General features: G+C 37.1%; 1 protein-coding gene across 2 annotated transcripts in view; it reads right to left on the reverse strand.

Moving 5' to 3' along the window:
• Nucleotides 1-17,426, reverse strand: part of RPS6KA3 (ribosomal protein S6 kinase A3) — a 76,388-nt gene that overhangs the window by 29,283 nt on the left and 29,679 nt on the right. For both annotated transcript variants that reach the window (XM_082278333.1, XM_082278332.1), the window contains exons 3-7: nucleotides 12,282-12,398; nucleotides 10,076-10,157; nucleotides 6,285-6,365; nucleotides 5,217-5,296; nucleotides 2,652-2,758 (exon numbers count right to left, since the gene is read on the reverse strand). In XM_082278333.1, coding sequence (XP_082134459.1) covers nucleotides 2,652-2,758; nucleotides 5,217-5,296; nucleotides 6,285-6,365; nucleotides 10,076-10,157; nucleotides 12,282-12,398 — 467 coding nt within the window. The remainder of the gene's footprint in view (nucleotides 1-2,651; nucleotides 2,759-5,216; nucleotides 5,297-6,284; nucleotides 6,366-10,075; nucleotides 10,158-12,281; nucleotides 12,399-17,426) is intronic.

The raw sequence follows: 17,426 nt of genomic DNA on the forward strand, positions 1-17,426 counted from the left end.
ATTGTTAAAAACAGAGGCATACTTCTGTTTCTCTTATACCAGGTATGTTTTCATATGCATACAAAACAAGTATTAATTTGTAATTACCATTTCAAAGGTTATTGACCACTTCAAATAACATCAAGTAATAAATATTCTCATGTTGTAGCAAAGGACAGGACCCACAGGCCCTATACTTGGAGCAGATCTTAGGCTTCCACCTTTTTACTTCAATCACAAGAAAGGCCATGCTTCTCCAAGATGCCAACTGTCCTTGACCACTACTGAATATTACTGCACTGCAAAGCATGCAAGGTATCCAAGAACCGGATTTTTTAACACCCCCTATACACAGTGGATTTAGTTCCTCCAGCTGCATTTCATCCTGGGGGTAAGACACGAACCAGGTCCTATCCCTTTCCTTTTTCACTTTGCACTTTCCATGGAGGCAAACATTAAAGCATGTCCTCAAGTGCCATATGCAAATACTGCCTTCCTGCCGTCCAGCAGATCAACACTTCCACCCAACTTGGTGTTGTCTGTGGACTTGCTCAGGGTGTACTCAATCCCCTCGTCCAGGTCTCCAATGAAGATGTTAAACAGGACTGGTCCCAACACAGAGCCCTGGGGAACACCACTGGTGACCAGCCTCTGGCTGGATGTAATTCCATTCACCACCACTCTCTGGGCCTGGTCCTCCAATCAGTTTTTTACCCAGTGAAGAGTGCACCCATCCATACCATGGGGATCCAGTTTCTCCAGGAGAATGCTGTGGAAAACAGTGTCAAAGGTGTAGAATCACAGAAGATAAGGGGCTAACGTGTATGTCTCAAACACTGAAAGTCATCTAGCTGTGCAGCCAACCACAGATTGTTGGTAACAACAGATAAGAATTGCTAGTACTAAGCAAGGATTGCTGGTAATAACACACTATGAGAAAGAACAAGACGTGCCCAAAGAAGAGGGCAGAGATACAGCACCACTTTTCTGGGACAAACATCCTTGTTCTAATTCCTGAAGATAAGCACAACCCAGTACAGCACAAGCACAGGAATGAGGTTGAGAAGTGGGCATGGACTATAGGGGAAGAAAAGACCACCCAATATCCCCAAAGACCTCCAACCCATTTCCAGAAAGGTCTGAAAGAACAGACTGTGCGTAACAACTAATATGTATAGAAAATGAGAAACTTACCTTCATGGCAGGGAAACCTATCTATAAAAACATACCCTCACTAAGCCCAGGTGGTGCCCCCTGGACCCTGGATATCCATCCCATCAGTTGGACTGACACTGGAGCCAAGACTAATCTCTTTTTCTCTCCTTCTCCCTCTCTCCCCCTCTTTAATTCACCTTTTCTTTTCTCTCCTCCTTTTCCTCTTACCCCTTTATCCAAACCCCACTGTCATGTACTTTTATAGTAGGTCAGGAACTAAAATATCAATTTCCACACCAGGTATGTAATTTACTAATAAAAGCTTATGATTTTTTCAGACCCTCTGACTTTTGTTATTTCTTTCCACCATGAGCATTTACAAATCTTGAGTGCTCCTTTCACCTTAAGGGTGGGATGTCACAAAAGGCTCTACTAAAGTCTAGGCAGACAACATCCAGAGCCTTTCCCTCATCCACTAAGCAGGTAACTTCATCATAGAAGATGATCAGGTTGGTCAAGCAGGACCTGCCTTGCATAAAAAGAGGCTGGCCTGGCCTGAACCCCTGGTTGTCCTGTACATGTTACATGATGGCACTCAAGATGATGACTCCATGACCTTCCCTGACAATGAGGTCAGGCTGACATGCCTGTACTTTCCTGCTTCTCTTTCCAACCCTTCTTATAGATGGGTGTCTCATTCACCAACTTCCAGTCACCTGGGACCTCCATGGTTGACCTGGACTGCTGGCAAATGATTGAAAGTGGCTTGGTGAGTTCTTCTACCAGCTCCCTCAGTACTCTTGGGTGAGTTCCATCCAGTCCCATGGACTTTTGAGGTTCTAAGTTGTATAAGCAGTCTGCTGGCCATTCCGTCCTAGATTATGGGGGCTTAATTCTGCTCCCATTCTATGTCTTCCACTGAGCTGGGTACCTTGACAACAACTGGTCTTCCTATTAAAGGCTGAGGCAAGAAAGACAGGAAGTACCTCAACCTGTTTTTCATCCTTTGTCATTATGTTTCCCCTCACATCCAACAAAGGATGGAGATTCTCCTTGGCCCTCCTTTTGTCGCTGATTTTTACAAGTATTTTTTTTTTTTGTTGTCTTCTGTTTCTGGGATTTCTAACACATTGATAATCCTTTTTTCCTTCCTGCTGCAAGGACCTCCATCCCCTAACTCCACTGCTATGGCAGACCAAAGGACCTTGGTAGAACACTGTCCCTCAAAGAGTGGTGTGCCACACCAAGGCTTATCTCTGTCTTTGTCCCCATTCCCCCTCAAACAGAGCTTAAAGTTCTCTCAACAAGCCCCTCTAACTCCTCAGCTACGATCCTTTTTCCTCTTTGAGATGGGAAATCCAACCTTTTAAATGAAAATAGCTCATAAACCTCCCCCACCTCCCTCTGTTCAATTTATTTAGTAAATTACTGAAGTTTAACAGTTGGGAAAAAGTGCATAGGTAGAAGTGCTATAGAAATGAAATTAATACACTGCATTTCTCATAGAGGAGCCTTACTTTTCTGGTTTTAGGTCCCGGTATATTATTCCAAGACTATGTAGATGGTCTAAAGCAAGTGCTAACTCTGCCAGATAAAATTTAACATCGTCTTCTGTGAACATCACCTGAAAAAGTAACACAATGTATTTCACATATGAAATCTGTAAAGGTTACACCAGCACCAACTAAACAATAACAACAGTGGTTTTTCAGAAGGGTTTCTTATAATACTTGAATTCATTTCTACGCAAAACACTAGAAAATTCAAATTTCTTGGTTACACAAAACCTAGGATTTTATAACCCACACTATTTCATACTTGAAATACTTGGACATACTTGAAAAAGGACTTTTAAAGGCAATATATTATTCTTTCTGCAAACCAGGAGATTATCTGTTTCTGATTGTTCAAGAGAACAGACAGACACGTCGTAGTGAAACTGAAATATTTTGGAAGCACTTAAAGAATGTGACTACCTCTTGGTTGGATGGGACCATTTCATTTCCAGACAACAAATGGACCGAAGAAGTCCAAATGCCCAAATTTCATCTACAAAGTTAGAGGGAAGAAAAGCCTGTGTATCTTGGTTTTGGAATGACCGTCTCTAGGTACTTTGAGAAAGAAGTTACAGTGATTGTAAAAGGCCCAAGGTGCAGCCTGAGATGTAACTGCAGAAAAGGCAGATGGAAGAGTAAACAAAGTAAACAGCCTGTGTAAGAGCACAGGGAGGATCCCAGGTAGCAATTCCACTTTTTGGATTAGGAAGATAAACTAATCTCTGTTTATGCTCATTGAAATGAACATATTGTCCCAATATATCAGATGCTGTGATTCCTGACAGAATACATTACAATTTACCTCTTCTGAGACTGTAGAAAAACATAAAAATAAAAAAATATTCTGCATGATTTGATTCTATTTCAGTTACTACTCAGTTATTTAATTTGTTTTGTTTTTAGAATCTAAGACTAATACCTTAAGATAAAGCATGCAGACCTGGAAAAAAGAATGGCAATACACAGCAAAGATGAACATGATTTAAAACAAGAGTTAAGAATGGAGAATATATTTTCCCCTTAGTTTCAAGATAGAAAGCGATACTAAAGCTTGTACAAAAGGTTGTTGCTGATGTTACTTCTACAAAAGAGCCAATATTTAGTGCAGGCATATTCAAGAAGGGAAATCTCTATAAGAAACATTTAAAAGCTCAAATAATAAAAGATCCCATGAGGAGGATAATACACCCACACTACATTCTTTAAAACCATTGCATGGGACTCATCTTTCCTAACCTTAAACATCTGCAGACATCCAGCTTTGAATTAATCACTTTTCCCTTTCTAGTCAACAGGAAAAAAGCAACAACTTTTAGTTCCTCTAATCTATTTCAAAATCACATGGATTGGTATGAGGATGATATCAATAGCATCCAGCATGCCCATTTCACTCACCAGTTATGAACACTTTGCTTAGATTCAGGTACCTATAATGAATATTTCTCATGTAACCACATTAAATTTCATAAAATGCAAGTGGATCAAGATGAAAAAGTCCTCAGCAGAAAGCCAATATACATTCTTTTTTGGGAATCAAAAATGAACTATGAACTTCAAGAGAAAAGTATCTCAATTTTAGAGCACTAATAACTTACTCGTTATCTGTGACAAAACAAACAACAAAAGGCAACTTGAAACAGATGGCATCATGAAAATAAATGTAGTAATTTATGTGGTCAGTACAGAAGGATACATCTATACACAAAGTAAATTCCATTCTACTCTCCTCTTAACAACAATATAGCTTTGCAGTGGTGACCCAGCTGTCCCAGATACTGTCGTAGCAAAGGAAAATGGAAAGCAGCTATAACTGCAAGTCCAGACTACCAGATACACATTGGATATAATCTCTATCCTAAAAGATACTTGTTGCAAAATTTTGAGTAATGGAAAACAAAAACTTTAAAAAATATGGTGATATATTAGATGTTGACATTTATTTTAGGAATTACATTCAAATTAAATTGAGGTAATGAAACTCTTCAAAGCTGTTAACTTCCTGTATCTACACAGACATATTGCCATCATGACTGAGACAAAATATTCACTTTTTGAAAATTACTAAAAGAAGTGGAATACAATTATCACTTTTTAAATATTCATACATAATGCAATTTTGCATTCATGGGTAAAAAAATAATGTATCTTATCTGCCCCTGAATTCTGGATACTAAACCAGACATAAATCAGTTAATTTGAACACATTCACTTTGTATAAATCCAGGCTCTGAGTCTTATATTTAAACATGGTAGCAATAGGAGAAGAAAATTTTGCCAGGTATAAAAAGCAGCACAGAAACACTTCTTGTCTAAGACTTCTTTCAAAGATAACGTAAATTGCCATCAGCCCTTCCATGAAGTGACTATTCTATGCAAAAAAATCCAACCATACAAAAAACATACCTGGTTAAAAACAGATTAAGATTTTATTCAATGGAAACAGAATTTAAAATGTAAACTCTCCTAATACAGACAATTTATAGTCAAATTCTATCAACGGATGATTTTTCAAATAAAAAAGTGTACCTCTTTGGATAAACGTGTAAACAAGTCTCCTCCCCTGAGAAAATCCAAAATAAGATACAGCTTCCCTTCTGTTTGAAAGGCTGAAAAGATAAATTAAAAAAAAAAAAAATCACCTAACTTTATCCATGATCAGGAAAATAACATACCAAATAATTCACCACTATTTTCATTATTAAAATTAATTTTACTTTCTCCTTTGTGGAAAAATGTATTCAAATGAATTTAGTAACTGATCCTCTACCATGGACCAAGTAATTCCCATGCTATGTGAAAGTAAAGCAAATCACTAATAAAATTTCTTAAAAAATAAACTTTACTTAGGATAGCCAGCATTTTATTCCAGATTTTAATGTAAGAAACCAGATTTTAAAGGGCAAACTAGTAACTAACGCACCTTTTAAAATCTCTAGAAACTCAGCTTAACAGGGACATTTAGTCTAGTTTCCAAAAGAATGGCACATAAAATAGTGAAAGGTATATAATTTATGCCACATCAGAAAGTGAGAGAGACAGGAGGTTTAACTATAGGAAAAAACAAACCCCAAGAAAAAAAAGAACTAAAAAAACCCCAAACAAACCAGAAACTCTTTTCTTTTTTTTTTTTGCACATGTTAAGAGTACTGATATTCTCCCCCTTTACACATAGGTATTCTGTTACAGCTGCTCATACTATTAAAGGCTAATTTCCACTAATCTTGATGCAAGTGGAATTAATGCCATTGCATACATTTTCTATAGAGTAAACAAAGCAACTGTAGGAAATAACTTAAACAAAAGTGTATGTCATACAAAAGATCAGAGGTTTTGGAAAATAATGGCTAGTCATTAATAAGTAACTGCTTTTTAATAGCACAAAGGGCTACAGACTCTTAGTCCTATAAAGATTTAACACTGCATGAAGTCAGTCGTGCTTATTTTGCATGAGAATTATTACAGAGCAAGTCTTTGCACAATTGGGACTTAACACACTAAAGTTCTATGATTTTCTGAACCACAATGCAAGTATTAGGAACTATCTTGACAAACACACATTTTCATGCTATAAAAATGAATTTTTCTGTAACTCACCATAATGTAACTTGACAATAAAAGGATGGTTAACTTCTACTAGGATATCACGTTCCATTTTTGTCCGAACCCGATCTCGAACTACAATAGAACATGAGCAAGCAAGATAAAAAAAACTCCTAAAAACCCCAAAAAACCAAACCAAAACACAACTTTACATTATGACTCAGTATTTCTCATATGTTTCCTGATGTACTTCCCATTGTGTCCTGTAATATTATAATTGTCTGCAGGCCATTATACTGCACACAGCTGAGAACTGAATTTATTCCACATTTTTTTCTGATAAATATCTTTTTTGCTATTGACAAAACCTAACACTAGGCAAATAAATGTAACAAAAGCACATGAGAAAACATAACCACCCTTCAGTCTTCTCTATACTTAGCTAATCTTTTAAACATTAGAGCAAAACTGCCACAGCTATGTAGAGAAAACATTCAACTATTGAAAAGCATAGAGAATTAAAGTTATAGCAAAACAAACAGCATAAATATAATCACAGTATCATAAAGATATTTATATTGGTTTAACTCATTAAATAACTCACACTATTAAGTCCTTTACAACTTGGAAGGGAATTTTTTTTTTTCATTTCCCTTATTATGAACTTAAAATACAAATGATATTGATTCAATGTAGTGTATACATCAGATTATCTTTTTGATTTTAAGAATGTTTACTGAGAGTAAATGTGCATGGAGAAATAAATCAGACATTAGAAGCAGTTGCTGCTCAAGCTGCCTGTGCTGTCCCTCCATGGCGGCTCTGAAGGGGACATGGAAGTGCTCCTATGCCACAAGAGATTAAACCCAACCAAGCATCACATGCCAGCAATGCAGGAATAGAGGCAGGGTGGTCAGCTGAGCACAGCACCTGCTTCAGCTGTTCTCCACAACTCTCCTGCCAACCCCAGTCAGTGCATGGTTCCATGGCTCCAAATCAGCCAGGACACAGACAAGATTCAAAACCCTACACGGGGAGAGCTGTGAAAGTTTGCTTTCAGTGGTTTAAGATGCTGCATTTTTCTCTCGCCCTCTATTCTACATTTTGTTACTGCTCCTTTCACAAATGTTATATCTTCCCGAAGGATACACTCCAGAGCAGTGAAGTCCCATCCAAAGTTGAAGTTGATAGCATTCCTTGTACAGTTAACAAGCCAGAGTTCTCAGATATTAAAACATAACAAGGCAGAAAATAAAAAAGAGGACAAAAAGCAAAATGGTGTTTAGGCATTTATCTATCTTTTCCCAGAAACAGGTGCTTATAACCATACAGGTACTTGTGAAAAAGTTATATAGATACATTTTCATGAATGAATACAAGTATCAAGTTTCCATCTGCCTGCAGAACACATCCCTAAAAATGGAAGCTCATGAAATAAGTGCTCAAACACAGAGCAAACGCCACATTTGAATGTTAACCTTTGCATCTAAAGCCATTAAAATGTCACAAGATAGTTGTGCAGTTTAACTGTTTCAGCAGTTCATCTGAATTACAAGATTGAAACTCAGAATATTTTTTTTTTCAGGCAGGTTCAGTTGAGAAAAAAAATCTGAAAGACATCCAAGTGCCTGCAGCTATGCAACAGTAACATGGAAAGTACGGACTTATAAAACTCCAAGCAAAAAAAAGTGTGAGGAACTGCGCTCATTTCAGGCATTAGCATCAGCCATTATTTGACCTGACATCTGACTTTTGTTTGACTGTAATTTCTATATGCATTCTATTGGAAGCACTGATTTTTTCTTAATACATTTGATGCCAGATGCTCTAGCAATGTTTTGGCTCTGTTTCTCTCTCCTCATCATAAAGGGGCACTGAAAGATAACACCTTCCATCAGAGTATATTAATAGACTAGTCTCTGCAGTAAACAAAATTATATGTATACATTCTTAGATTTGCTCTAAACATTAAAAAGTTGGACTGTAGTTACATCAATGTGTTCTGGCTAATACAGCTGCATTCCTATGAAAATATTCTCTCTAATTTTGTTTTGTGGATCAGGTACACGTGTTTTCAAGTGTGGTCTTTTTATCTTTAATTACAGAGCACAAAAGTGTCTTTATGAAATAGATTTGAAAGAGCTAAAGAAACACAGACAAACCAAGTAATACACTGTATTATTTAAAAATATAGTATTATAGATACAAAAAAGTTGCAATTATGGAAAATATAATTAATTCCAGTTAATTTCATATTAAAGTTTCAATAGTAACCTTAATTTGCTTGCAACTCTGTTCTTCCTAAAACATGAATCACAAGCAAGCAGTGAATGAAAAGCATCTGATAATCCAGATACAAAGTGCTGAGAACTGTGGCATCCTCCTGATGGTGTCACCTTTCTGCTTAAACCTTTTGCATCCTTGAATTCTTAGTGCCTCCAAGAGTCTCCTTTCCCAATTAAAAGTCATGGTGACAATTTCAGTATTTATCAGTCTCTGACATCTGTAGGCAAAACCAGAACCACAGCCTGGACTGTAATTTTTGCACAAGGTTAAACTGCAATCAAAAGGTGATGAAGAGAAGCCTTTGAACATCTTAAAAAAGCAACTGCTGAGTGACCTTTGACTAGTCCTGAGCTATTAACAGGCTGGGGAATGAAAGTCTGTTGAGGATATTAACATACCTTAAATAAGTGGAAATCAATTTCAGAAAAATAGGAAGTAAATAATGGGAATGACACGTGCCACAAAACACAAAGGAATCAAAATATAGGAAACTGTTCAAATACACACCCTCTGTAATTAGTTTTAAGTGTAAAATCTGTGACATTCAGCACTAGATCGTAAGTGAAAAAATTTCAACATTTTAGCGTAAGTTGATAATCCAATGTTTTTGTTCCCTCCACTGTTCTGTAAGTATTTTGAGATGAAACTATATGTTAAAACTGAAATTCTATATAATAATCAATAACATAGGTAAAGCACTACAAGCTGTTGGAACCATCCCAAAACTATAATTTCAATTTCAATACAGTCATGAATTGGAAGAACTTCACATAGACAAAACTATTAAACAGTGGCATGAAAGAACAAGCATTCATCCTGGTTAAGATATTAATGTGAAAGACGACTTTCATTTTGATCTAAAGTAAAAAACTTCTTTCTTTTTTCTTACAGAATTCTCTGAGACAGAATTGGGATCATGCAGGCTTGAACTTATTTTGCCACTGACAGCATTCAAGATCAGAAGCACCCAATAAACAGATCAATTCACCATTCATTTTTGCTCAAGTAACTTAGATGATTAACTTCAGATTTTATAAGATACATTCTATATCAAGATCATGTGCCAAAAGTTTGGGGCAAATGTACTGTATATGTCTGCTTTAAAAAAAAGACTAAGTCATGTGCTTAGAACTTCTAGAATAAAACAGCCAACATAATGCACTTTAAAATATCATGACCTAATTATAAACTGAGCAAAAGGCATTAACTGTATCCTTGGTGACACACAGCAAAGGAAAAACGGAAGGATATTAAGTTTCAAGTAACAGCTCAGGAGCAAGTCAGGTGGCAGATGCAACACAACCACTCTATTAACCCACCATCACATAAGGAAAGTTGCATGGGAAGGAATCTGCTTTCCTCTCTAACTACCAGTACGGTATTTTTAATCCTTAATCTTTCCAGGTTTACAACACAAAGCAGAGTATTCTGCTATTTCCTGTTTCAGAGAAGAAAGCTGGACAACAGTCTGTAGAGCAGCACCTGTGTAAAAAGTAGGTTTTCGTATAATGTCCCTGATTTATCTTTTTTATTTTTCTCTTGCTCTAAACAACACTTACCTTTCAATGTAGCCTTTTTCAATACCTTCATTGCATAAAGCTGCCTAGCATCTGATCCTGAGATTTTTTTGACAAGGAAGACCTGCATTAAAAATTAGAAAGAATTCTTAAAAGAAAATAAAACCAAGTCAAATTAATGTATTTTGCTGTGAAATTCAAGTAGTCAGTATGATTTCAACAAAACCCAATTTGACAGTTTTAGATTCTCCAAAGCCAAATCTACTTTCAATTTTTTCCTTCTATTCCTTCATTTCATAATCTAAAAGGATTATTCAAGATACTCTACCAAATTAACTTTGGTTTAACTTAAGTGATCTCAGCGAGTTAAAAAAAAAAAATGGATTCTTTCAGAAGTTCATACAAATCTGAAACACAAAAATCAGCTTTTAAAAATTAATCTCTAGTTTTATCTTACTGAAATTCATAGGACAGCACAGCAAATGTGCTAATAAAATAATTTTCAGATATGACAATAAATATGTGAACAAAATTTGATCCAGAAACTTATATGAATCAACGCATAACAAAATAACTTTCAAAAAGTAACCTAGTGTTGCATGTACTAATAAAGGATAACCAGCCTCAATTAAAGGGTGTTTCATTTCCTTCTTCAGTATCATGGGATTTCTTGACTGGTATTGTTTTTAATACCCTTAACACAAAATTAATTCCAGTAGAGACAAATTTTAAATCTAGAAATGAAAAAAAACCCCAACAACAACAACAAAAACCTGTCACAGGTTTTCTGGCTACGTACATGTATAGATACATATTGTGGTACATGAGAAAGTTAAACATGTTATATGATATCAGTTTGATGTCTGTTTCTGTGCCCAATTCTTACTTACGTTAACATCCCTTGCATTACCCAGAGATTACCAGAACATCATCAAGAGACCTTGAAAAGCATGCTGATTTACTTTTTTAAAATTAAATGGGAAATAGTGACATCCTCACAAATTATTAAAACAAAAGGATTTATGGATTTTTAAAATATTAATAATTTTTTCATAAAGGCTAAGACAACTGAGGACAAGACTGGCATTTTTGCAGAAATTTGAGTCAGCTGGACAGTTTACTATTTTTGCTTTTTTAAAACTCACATTCGCCCTTCTCCCTCCCTTTGTAGTAGTGAATTTAGTATTATCAATAAAATAAGTGATTGCTGAAACGATCATTTATTAGCTTACTTTCCTTGCCTTTGATTTACTTCTCATGATCTGAAGATTTCCAAATAAAAACTTGGTTATGATCCTGCATTAAATCAAACCCTTGGAATCAGGTTTCTCAGTGAATTCTTACTAGTATGAGTACAAAATTTCATAGTTTCTAAGCACCTAGGTTTCCAAACTTAACTGGAACAATAATGTGACTAATGGTAACTTACTACCACCAAAAGAGAATTGGACCTATTTTTCTAACTTTCCCCCATATCTAAGGCAGATTTTTTACATGCTAGAGCTTAACATAACATCACATTCAGAACTGCAATTATGGCTGAAAACAGATATAAAGGCTCTGTTGTCTTGCCATAAATATTCCATTCAGTCTTGGTGAACTGTCTTGCCATGTGAACTTAATATTTTGCTTTCAAGTTGGATTTGGACAACTAAAAGCATAAAAAATGTATGCCTAGTGAGATCTCAGTACTCATGAAATGCTAGAAATATCGAGTCTTTAACAGATGTTCAGATAAATATCAAGGTACATTGCATCTTAAGCAAATTATGACAGAATGAACATGACTGGGGTGCATCACATTTACTTCAGTAGCCATTATTGCCTAAAATTTGTTGATTACAATTGCAACATGCTTCAAAAACCAGCTTCTGTAGTGGTGATGTCCTGCCATTAGCAAGCAACAAGGAATACTTATCAAAAAAACCTTTCAACCCTCACCCTCTCAAATAGATAGGAAGAGTAGTTAGAGAAAAGTGACATTCCATTTTAACAGTGAATAACCAATTATTTCATACTGGGCCACTTTTTCTATTGTACTTTGAAATCCACATATCATGCAAAGATGAAAAAAAAATTACTGCTTTAAAAAGATCTGCCACAATTACAGTGCCTAGTTAGCACTAATTTAGAAAGCAGTTTTCACTTGCAACACTGCCTTAATGCAAAACCTGTTCTAAATATTGTACTGACAATATTCAATGCTATATTCCTGAGTAATTGGCTCCACAAGAGTTCAGTTACCAACCTTTCCAAAGGATCCTTGTCCTAGTACTTTCAGAAGTTCAAACTGTGAAGGGTCTGCTTTCTCATGTCCTTCCTTTACATGGTGAGTTATTGCAATTTCTTTGATACTTCCTTCTTCCTGGCAGAGGAAAGCAGAGGAATAAATTTAGATTAATAGTTTACAAATGTTTACAAATTCACAATATGTTGAAAAATACCAGTGCACTGAACTAGACAATCCCAAATATAGGCAAAAACCACTTAGCAATGCTATTTGCATAATTAAGACAGACAACACTGGTTCAGTAACAATGTGGCTTAAATTTTTAGAGATGCACCAGGATCCAGACAATAGAAGAGCCGACGAAAGTCGGCAATTCCCAAGCTTTTTCTCTTGGGACCACACTGGGTTCCTATTTCTGTTCCAGATTCACAACCAATTAATGGAAACCAATCTTCTTAAGAATTTAGTCCTCTTAAAACACACCTAGAGTGCATCAAATAGACGAAATGTCTTTGGAAAGCCGTCCTTTTTAACACTTGAATGAGGACCACTATGCTGCAGTAATGCTAATGCTCACCTTCATAAGGAAACAGCGTAAGACTCAAGACATTTCCACGTAAAGGGACACTCGCTGCCCCCACTTCGGCAGCACCATACCTGCCACTGAGAAAATTCTGTTGAAGAAATACTCTGCCTTTCTTCTCAAGGAGAGTCTATCCTATAAAAGCTGCCCAGTCTTCACCATTTCCCCTTCTGTGAGAAACTGGTCACCAGAAAGTTCTAAGCAGCAGTGAATTTTATCTTTCTGTGTTCTGCACTTAATTCAGAGTTTTCTGCACTGAATTTGAAAATTCCCTGAAAAATGACATTTCTTGCCACACAAGGAAAGAATTTCAGAACTTATCAGCATCAAGTAAGTAAAAAACCAGCATTCTTGTTAATGTTATCTGTAGCTCTATCTAGGCATTACATACAATCCAATCTACTGTAAGTTAACACACAACTGACTGTTAATTAACATACAGAAAGCAATATACTATCTACAATTTTAGCTTCTTGTTCATTCTCTATTTTTTCTGTGGATTATAGTGAATAAAATAAATCTGAGTATACTTTTCATCTATTTAATGAGGAGCTCCTAGACCTATTTCACAGAATTGCAGACTGGTTGACACTGAAATGGACCTCTGGAGATCACCTTGTCTAACCCTAAACCCCCTGCTCAAGCAGGGCCACCCAGAGACAGTTGTCCAGGACCTGAATATCTCCACAGATGGTGACAACCTCCCTGTGCAGCCTGTGCCAGGGCTCAGTCAGCCTGACAGTGATAAAGTGTTTCAGACAGAAACTCCAGTATTCCCCTTTTTGCCCATTGCCTCTGGTCCTGCCACTGGGCAGAACTGAAAAAGGCCCTTTGCACCCTCCCTTCAGGCAGGTCAAACATCATTTCACCATTGTGAATCCATGTTGAATAACCCAAGCTACCTTTTTGTCCTTCCTGTATACAGAAATGCTTACTTTTTCCATTCTTTTCCTGGGGATTAAGGCCTAGCTGACCAGCCTGTAGTTCCCTGGATCCTCCTTCTTGCCCTTTTTGAAGAAAGGAGTTGACATTTGCTTTCCTTCAATCCTCAGTCACCTCTCACAGTCATCATGATAATTAGAAAACAATCAAGAGTGGCCTCACAGTGACAGCTGCCAGGTCCCTCAGCACTCATGTGCATCCTGTCAGGGCCCACAGATTTAGGTATATGCTGTTTGCTTAAGTATTCTCTAACCTATCCAGTGACAGGACCCAAAGGAATGGCCTGAAGTTGTGTCAGAGAAGGTTTAGGTTGGGTATCAGGAAAATGTTCTGCACCCAGAGGGTGGCTGGGCACTGGGACAGGCCCCCCCAGGGAAGTGGTCACAGCACAAAGCCTGATAGAGTTCAAGAAGCAACGCTCTTGGGCACATGGTGTGACTCTTGGTGATGGTGCTGTGCAAGACCAGGAGCTGGACTTCAATGATCTTGCTGAGTCCCTTCTACCTCAGGATATTCTATGATTTTCCTCCAAGAGTATGTCTTCCTTGCTCCAGTCTTTCCCTTTATCTACATGCACCAAAATGTGCACTAATTAGTTATAGTGATAGGTTAGTAGAGTCTGAGTTCTAAAACTGTGTTTCTGAAGCACTCACTTTTAAGTTTTTCAAACATTCTGCAAAATTTATGTGCATGAACTAGTGCTGAAGATATCCTTTTGCATCTGATCATTTCAGTACTGTATATAAATGCATAGCAACTGTCCACCCAGGTTAGCATGTTCCAACACACACTTCTCCCAGACTGACGATTCTTTTTTCCAAAAGATTAAAGACAAAGTTGGAAACAAGATGCACATAAGAAATCCTGAGCATGTATGTGTCAAAGTCTGTATACATTAAAAAACTCCATCACATGATTTGGAATAATGCACAGAACATGCTGGCAACTTTTAAAATCACGGACTGAAAGAAGATACTTTAATGTGAAGAACATAGTTTTAAGAATAGTTTTAGAACACCCAAGACAAATCCAAGATGACCAATAAGTTTAGGTGCCTGTTACTGCTTTAAGACAGCAAAATTTTGCATGTGTGTGCACACAGGCATGCTGAGTACTCCACCTAGTAATCTAAACTTCTTCGTCTTTTCAGGAGAAAATGCTACCATCATTGACTCCAGACTGCGTCTTCACAGAGTCTGAAATAAATATTGTTTCCTTTTACTTGTCAAAGGAATAAATTGCTGGTGGATATTTTCGGTTTTATCTTTTAAATTAGTATGTGATCAGTTGGATTACATACTACTTAAGCCACCCACTGAATCTTAGAGAATCCCAAGGGAGGAATAGAATAGCTCAGCAAAACAGACTGCCAAGTACAGATTACTTCAGATACTTTGATCCATTTCTGCTTAACTGTTTTATCTATTCGCTCCCTGGCAATCTTGGGAAAGTCAAAAACATGTGAAACAGAACTTTCTCAAATCTTTTTTATCTACTGCAGCCAGGGACACAAAGCAGTCAGGTGGACGTAAGAAGGACATGGAACTGCTGGAGCAAGTCCAGAACAGGGACACAAAGTTGATAAGGGGTCTGGAGCACCTCCCCTATGAAGACAGGCTGAGAAAGCTGGGGCTGTTCTGTCTGGAGAAGTTTGCACTGAGACCCCATAGCAACCGTCCAGTATCTGAAGGGGGCCTACAAGGAAGCTGGAGGGCGACTCTTCATCAGGAACTGTAGTGATAGGACAGGGAGTAATGGGTACAAATTGAAAGAGGGGAAATTTAGGTTAGGTCTATGGAAGGAATTCTTCACTGTGAAGGTGGTGAGATGCTGGAACAGGTTGCCCAGGGAGGTTGTGGATGCCCCAATGCTGGCAGTGTTCATGGCCAGGCTGGATAAGGCCTTGAGCAACCTGATCTAGTGGGAGGTGTCCCTGCCCAGGGCAGGGGGGTTAGAACCAGGCAACCTTTAAGGTCCCTTCTAACCCAAACTATTCTATGATTCTATATTGCTTTAAAAACATTACAAAACTCAACAAGAAAAGAAGAAGAAAATACATTAACTCGCTCTCTATACACAAACAAAAATTATTATTTTTGAATGCAATGCAATTATTATGCAACCAACTTTCCAGTGGTTATTTTGAGCACCCTCTAAAAAACAAACTCCAAACCACCACTTCACATTGCTGATACCAAAAGAATATTCCCAGACTTTGCATTTTCTCAGGGCTCAGATACTCTTCAGTCCATAAAAGGCAGACCTAATAGAACTCTGTTTTAAATGAAAAGGAACTCAAACAATACCAAGCTTCAGTTTGCCCATAACACTTGTTTGGGAGCAAGATTTATGATGAGTGGTTGCCCCCAAATTTGCAGTTTCCTTTTCTGACATAACTGCTGAATGTTTGTTATTTTCACCTGAACAGTGTTCTGCAAATGCAGTTAAAAATACAAGAGCTAAGTCTTTTATAGAAACACAAATTATAGGCAGAGGTAATCAACCCTCACTATCTACCTGAATTAAAATAAAAGTCTTACACATTGTAGAAAGAGATCTCTATTCTCAACCAACTGCACTAATTACAGCAGATGATAGATGTAATTATCTATCATGGTAGATAACAGTTGGAAGAGAAGCCAGCTGTTCCATCTGGCAGTGAATTTTCTGATCATTCCTTGATACTTGGTAAAAATATTTGTCCCATGTGATGAATTCAAAATAAATGAGCTGCTGGAATACTTGGGTCCTCCTCTCCTTTGTTCCATTCCTTGACAACTTTCATGCAAGTACAGGTACTCACTCACCAGTTGCAATGGTGGGGTCTTCCTTCCAGTTACAACTATACCCTACTGCCTACTTTTTATTTGTTTATAATCTTGGAAAGTTCCCCTTTCTCAAGTGTTATACTGCAGCAAGGTCTAAATAGAAGTCTCAAGACAAGATTTCCTCTTCTAGGCACACAGTTCTCTCACTGCCTTCTTCACACTAGAAAGTTACATTGTCTCAGAAAGCCATTAAAAAACCCCCCAAAACAACCACTTTACTCAACTTTAAGTGGTTGCTACTGGCTTCCACTACAGTGAAACTAAACACAGAATACAAGGAACAAGGAAACAAACAGAAGGTAACATTACTCTGAGTTTCCTTGACAATGTAATAGTGTTAAATCAACACTGGCATAGAAGGGAAACAAGTGACAAACAAGTTTAGGTATGAATTTAAAACACCACTATTCCAGAATAATTTCCTGTACTGATACCGTCTGCAAGTCAGAATTATTCTATGTCAGTATAAGTAAGCTCACAATATATGTCTATGCACAATAATGCATACATATACATAGGAAAGAACACCAAATGGACCACATTGCACAGACAAATGAAATCTGAAAGAAAAGCTTTAAAACAAACAAACAAAAAAAACCCAAAAAACAAAAAAAGGGGGATTCTGCAACACCAAGGGCAACTCATTTTTCTCTTAAGGAATTGGCTGCAAATTGGAATACAAAACATGCTTGCCAGTTAAAAAAATAAAAAGGACACACACCTTCTAGGGAAGCAGTGAAAAACTATTTAATCAGTATTAGGCTATAAAAATAATAGCCTAATCATGTTGCTGGAAAAAAAAATTAGGTA

The sequence above is a fragment of the Coloeus monedula genome (assembly GCF_965178545.1).
Source record: "Coloeus monedula genome assembly, chromosome: 3".
NCBI classification, from domain to species: Eukaryota; Metazoa; Chordata; class Aves; order Passeriformes; family Corvidae; genus Coloeus; species Coloeus monedula.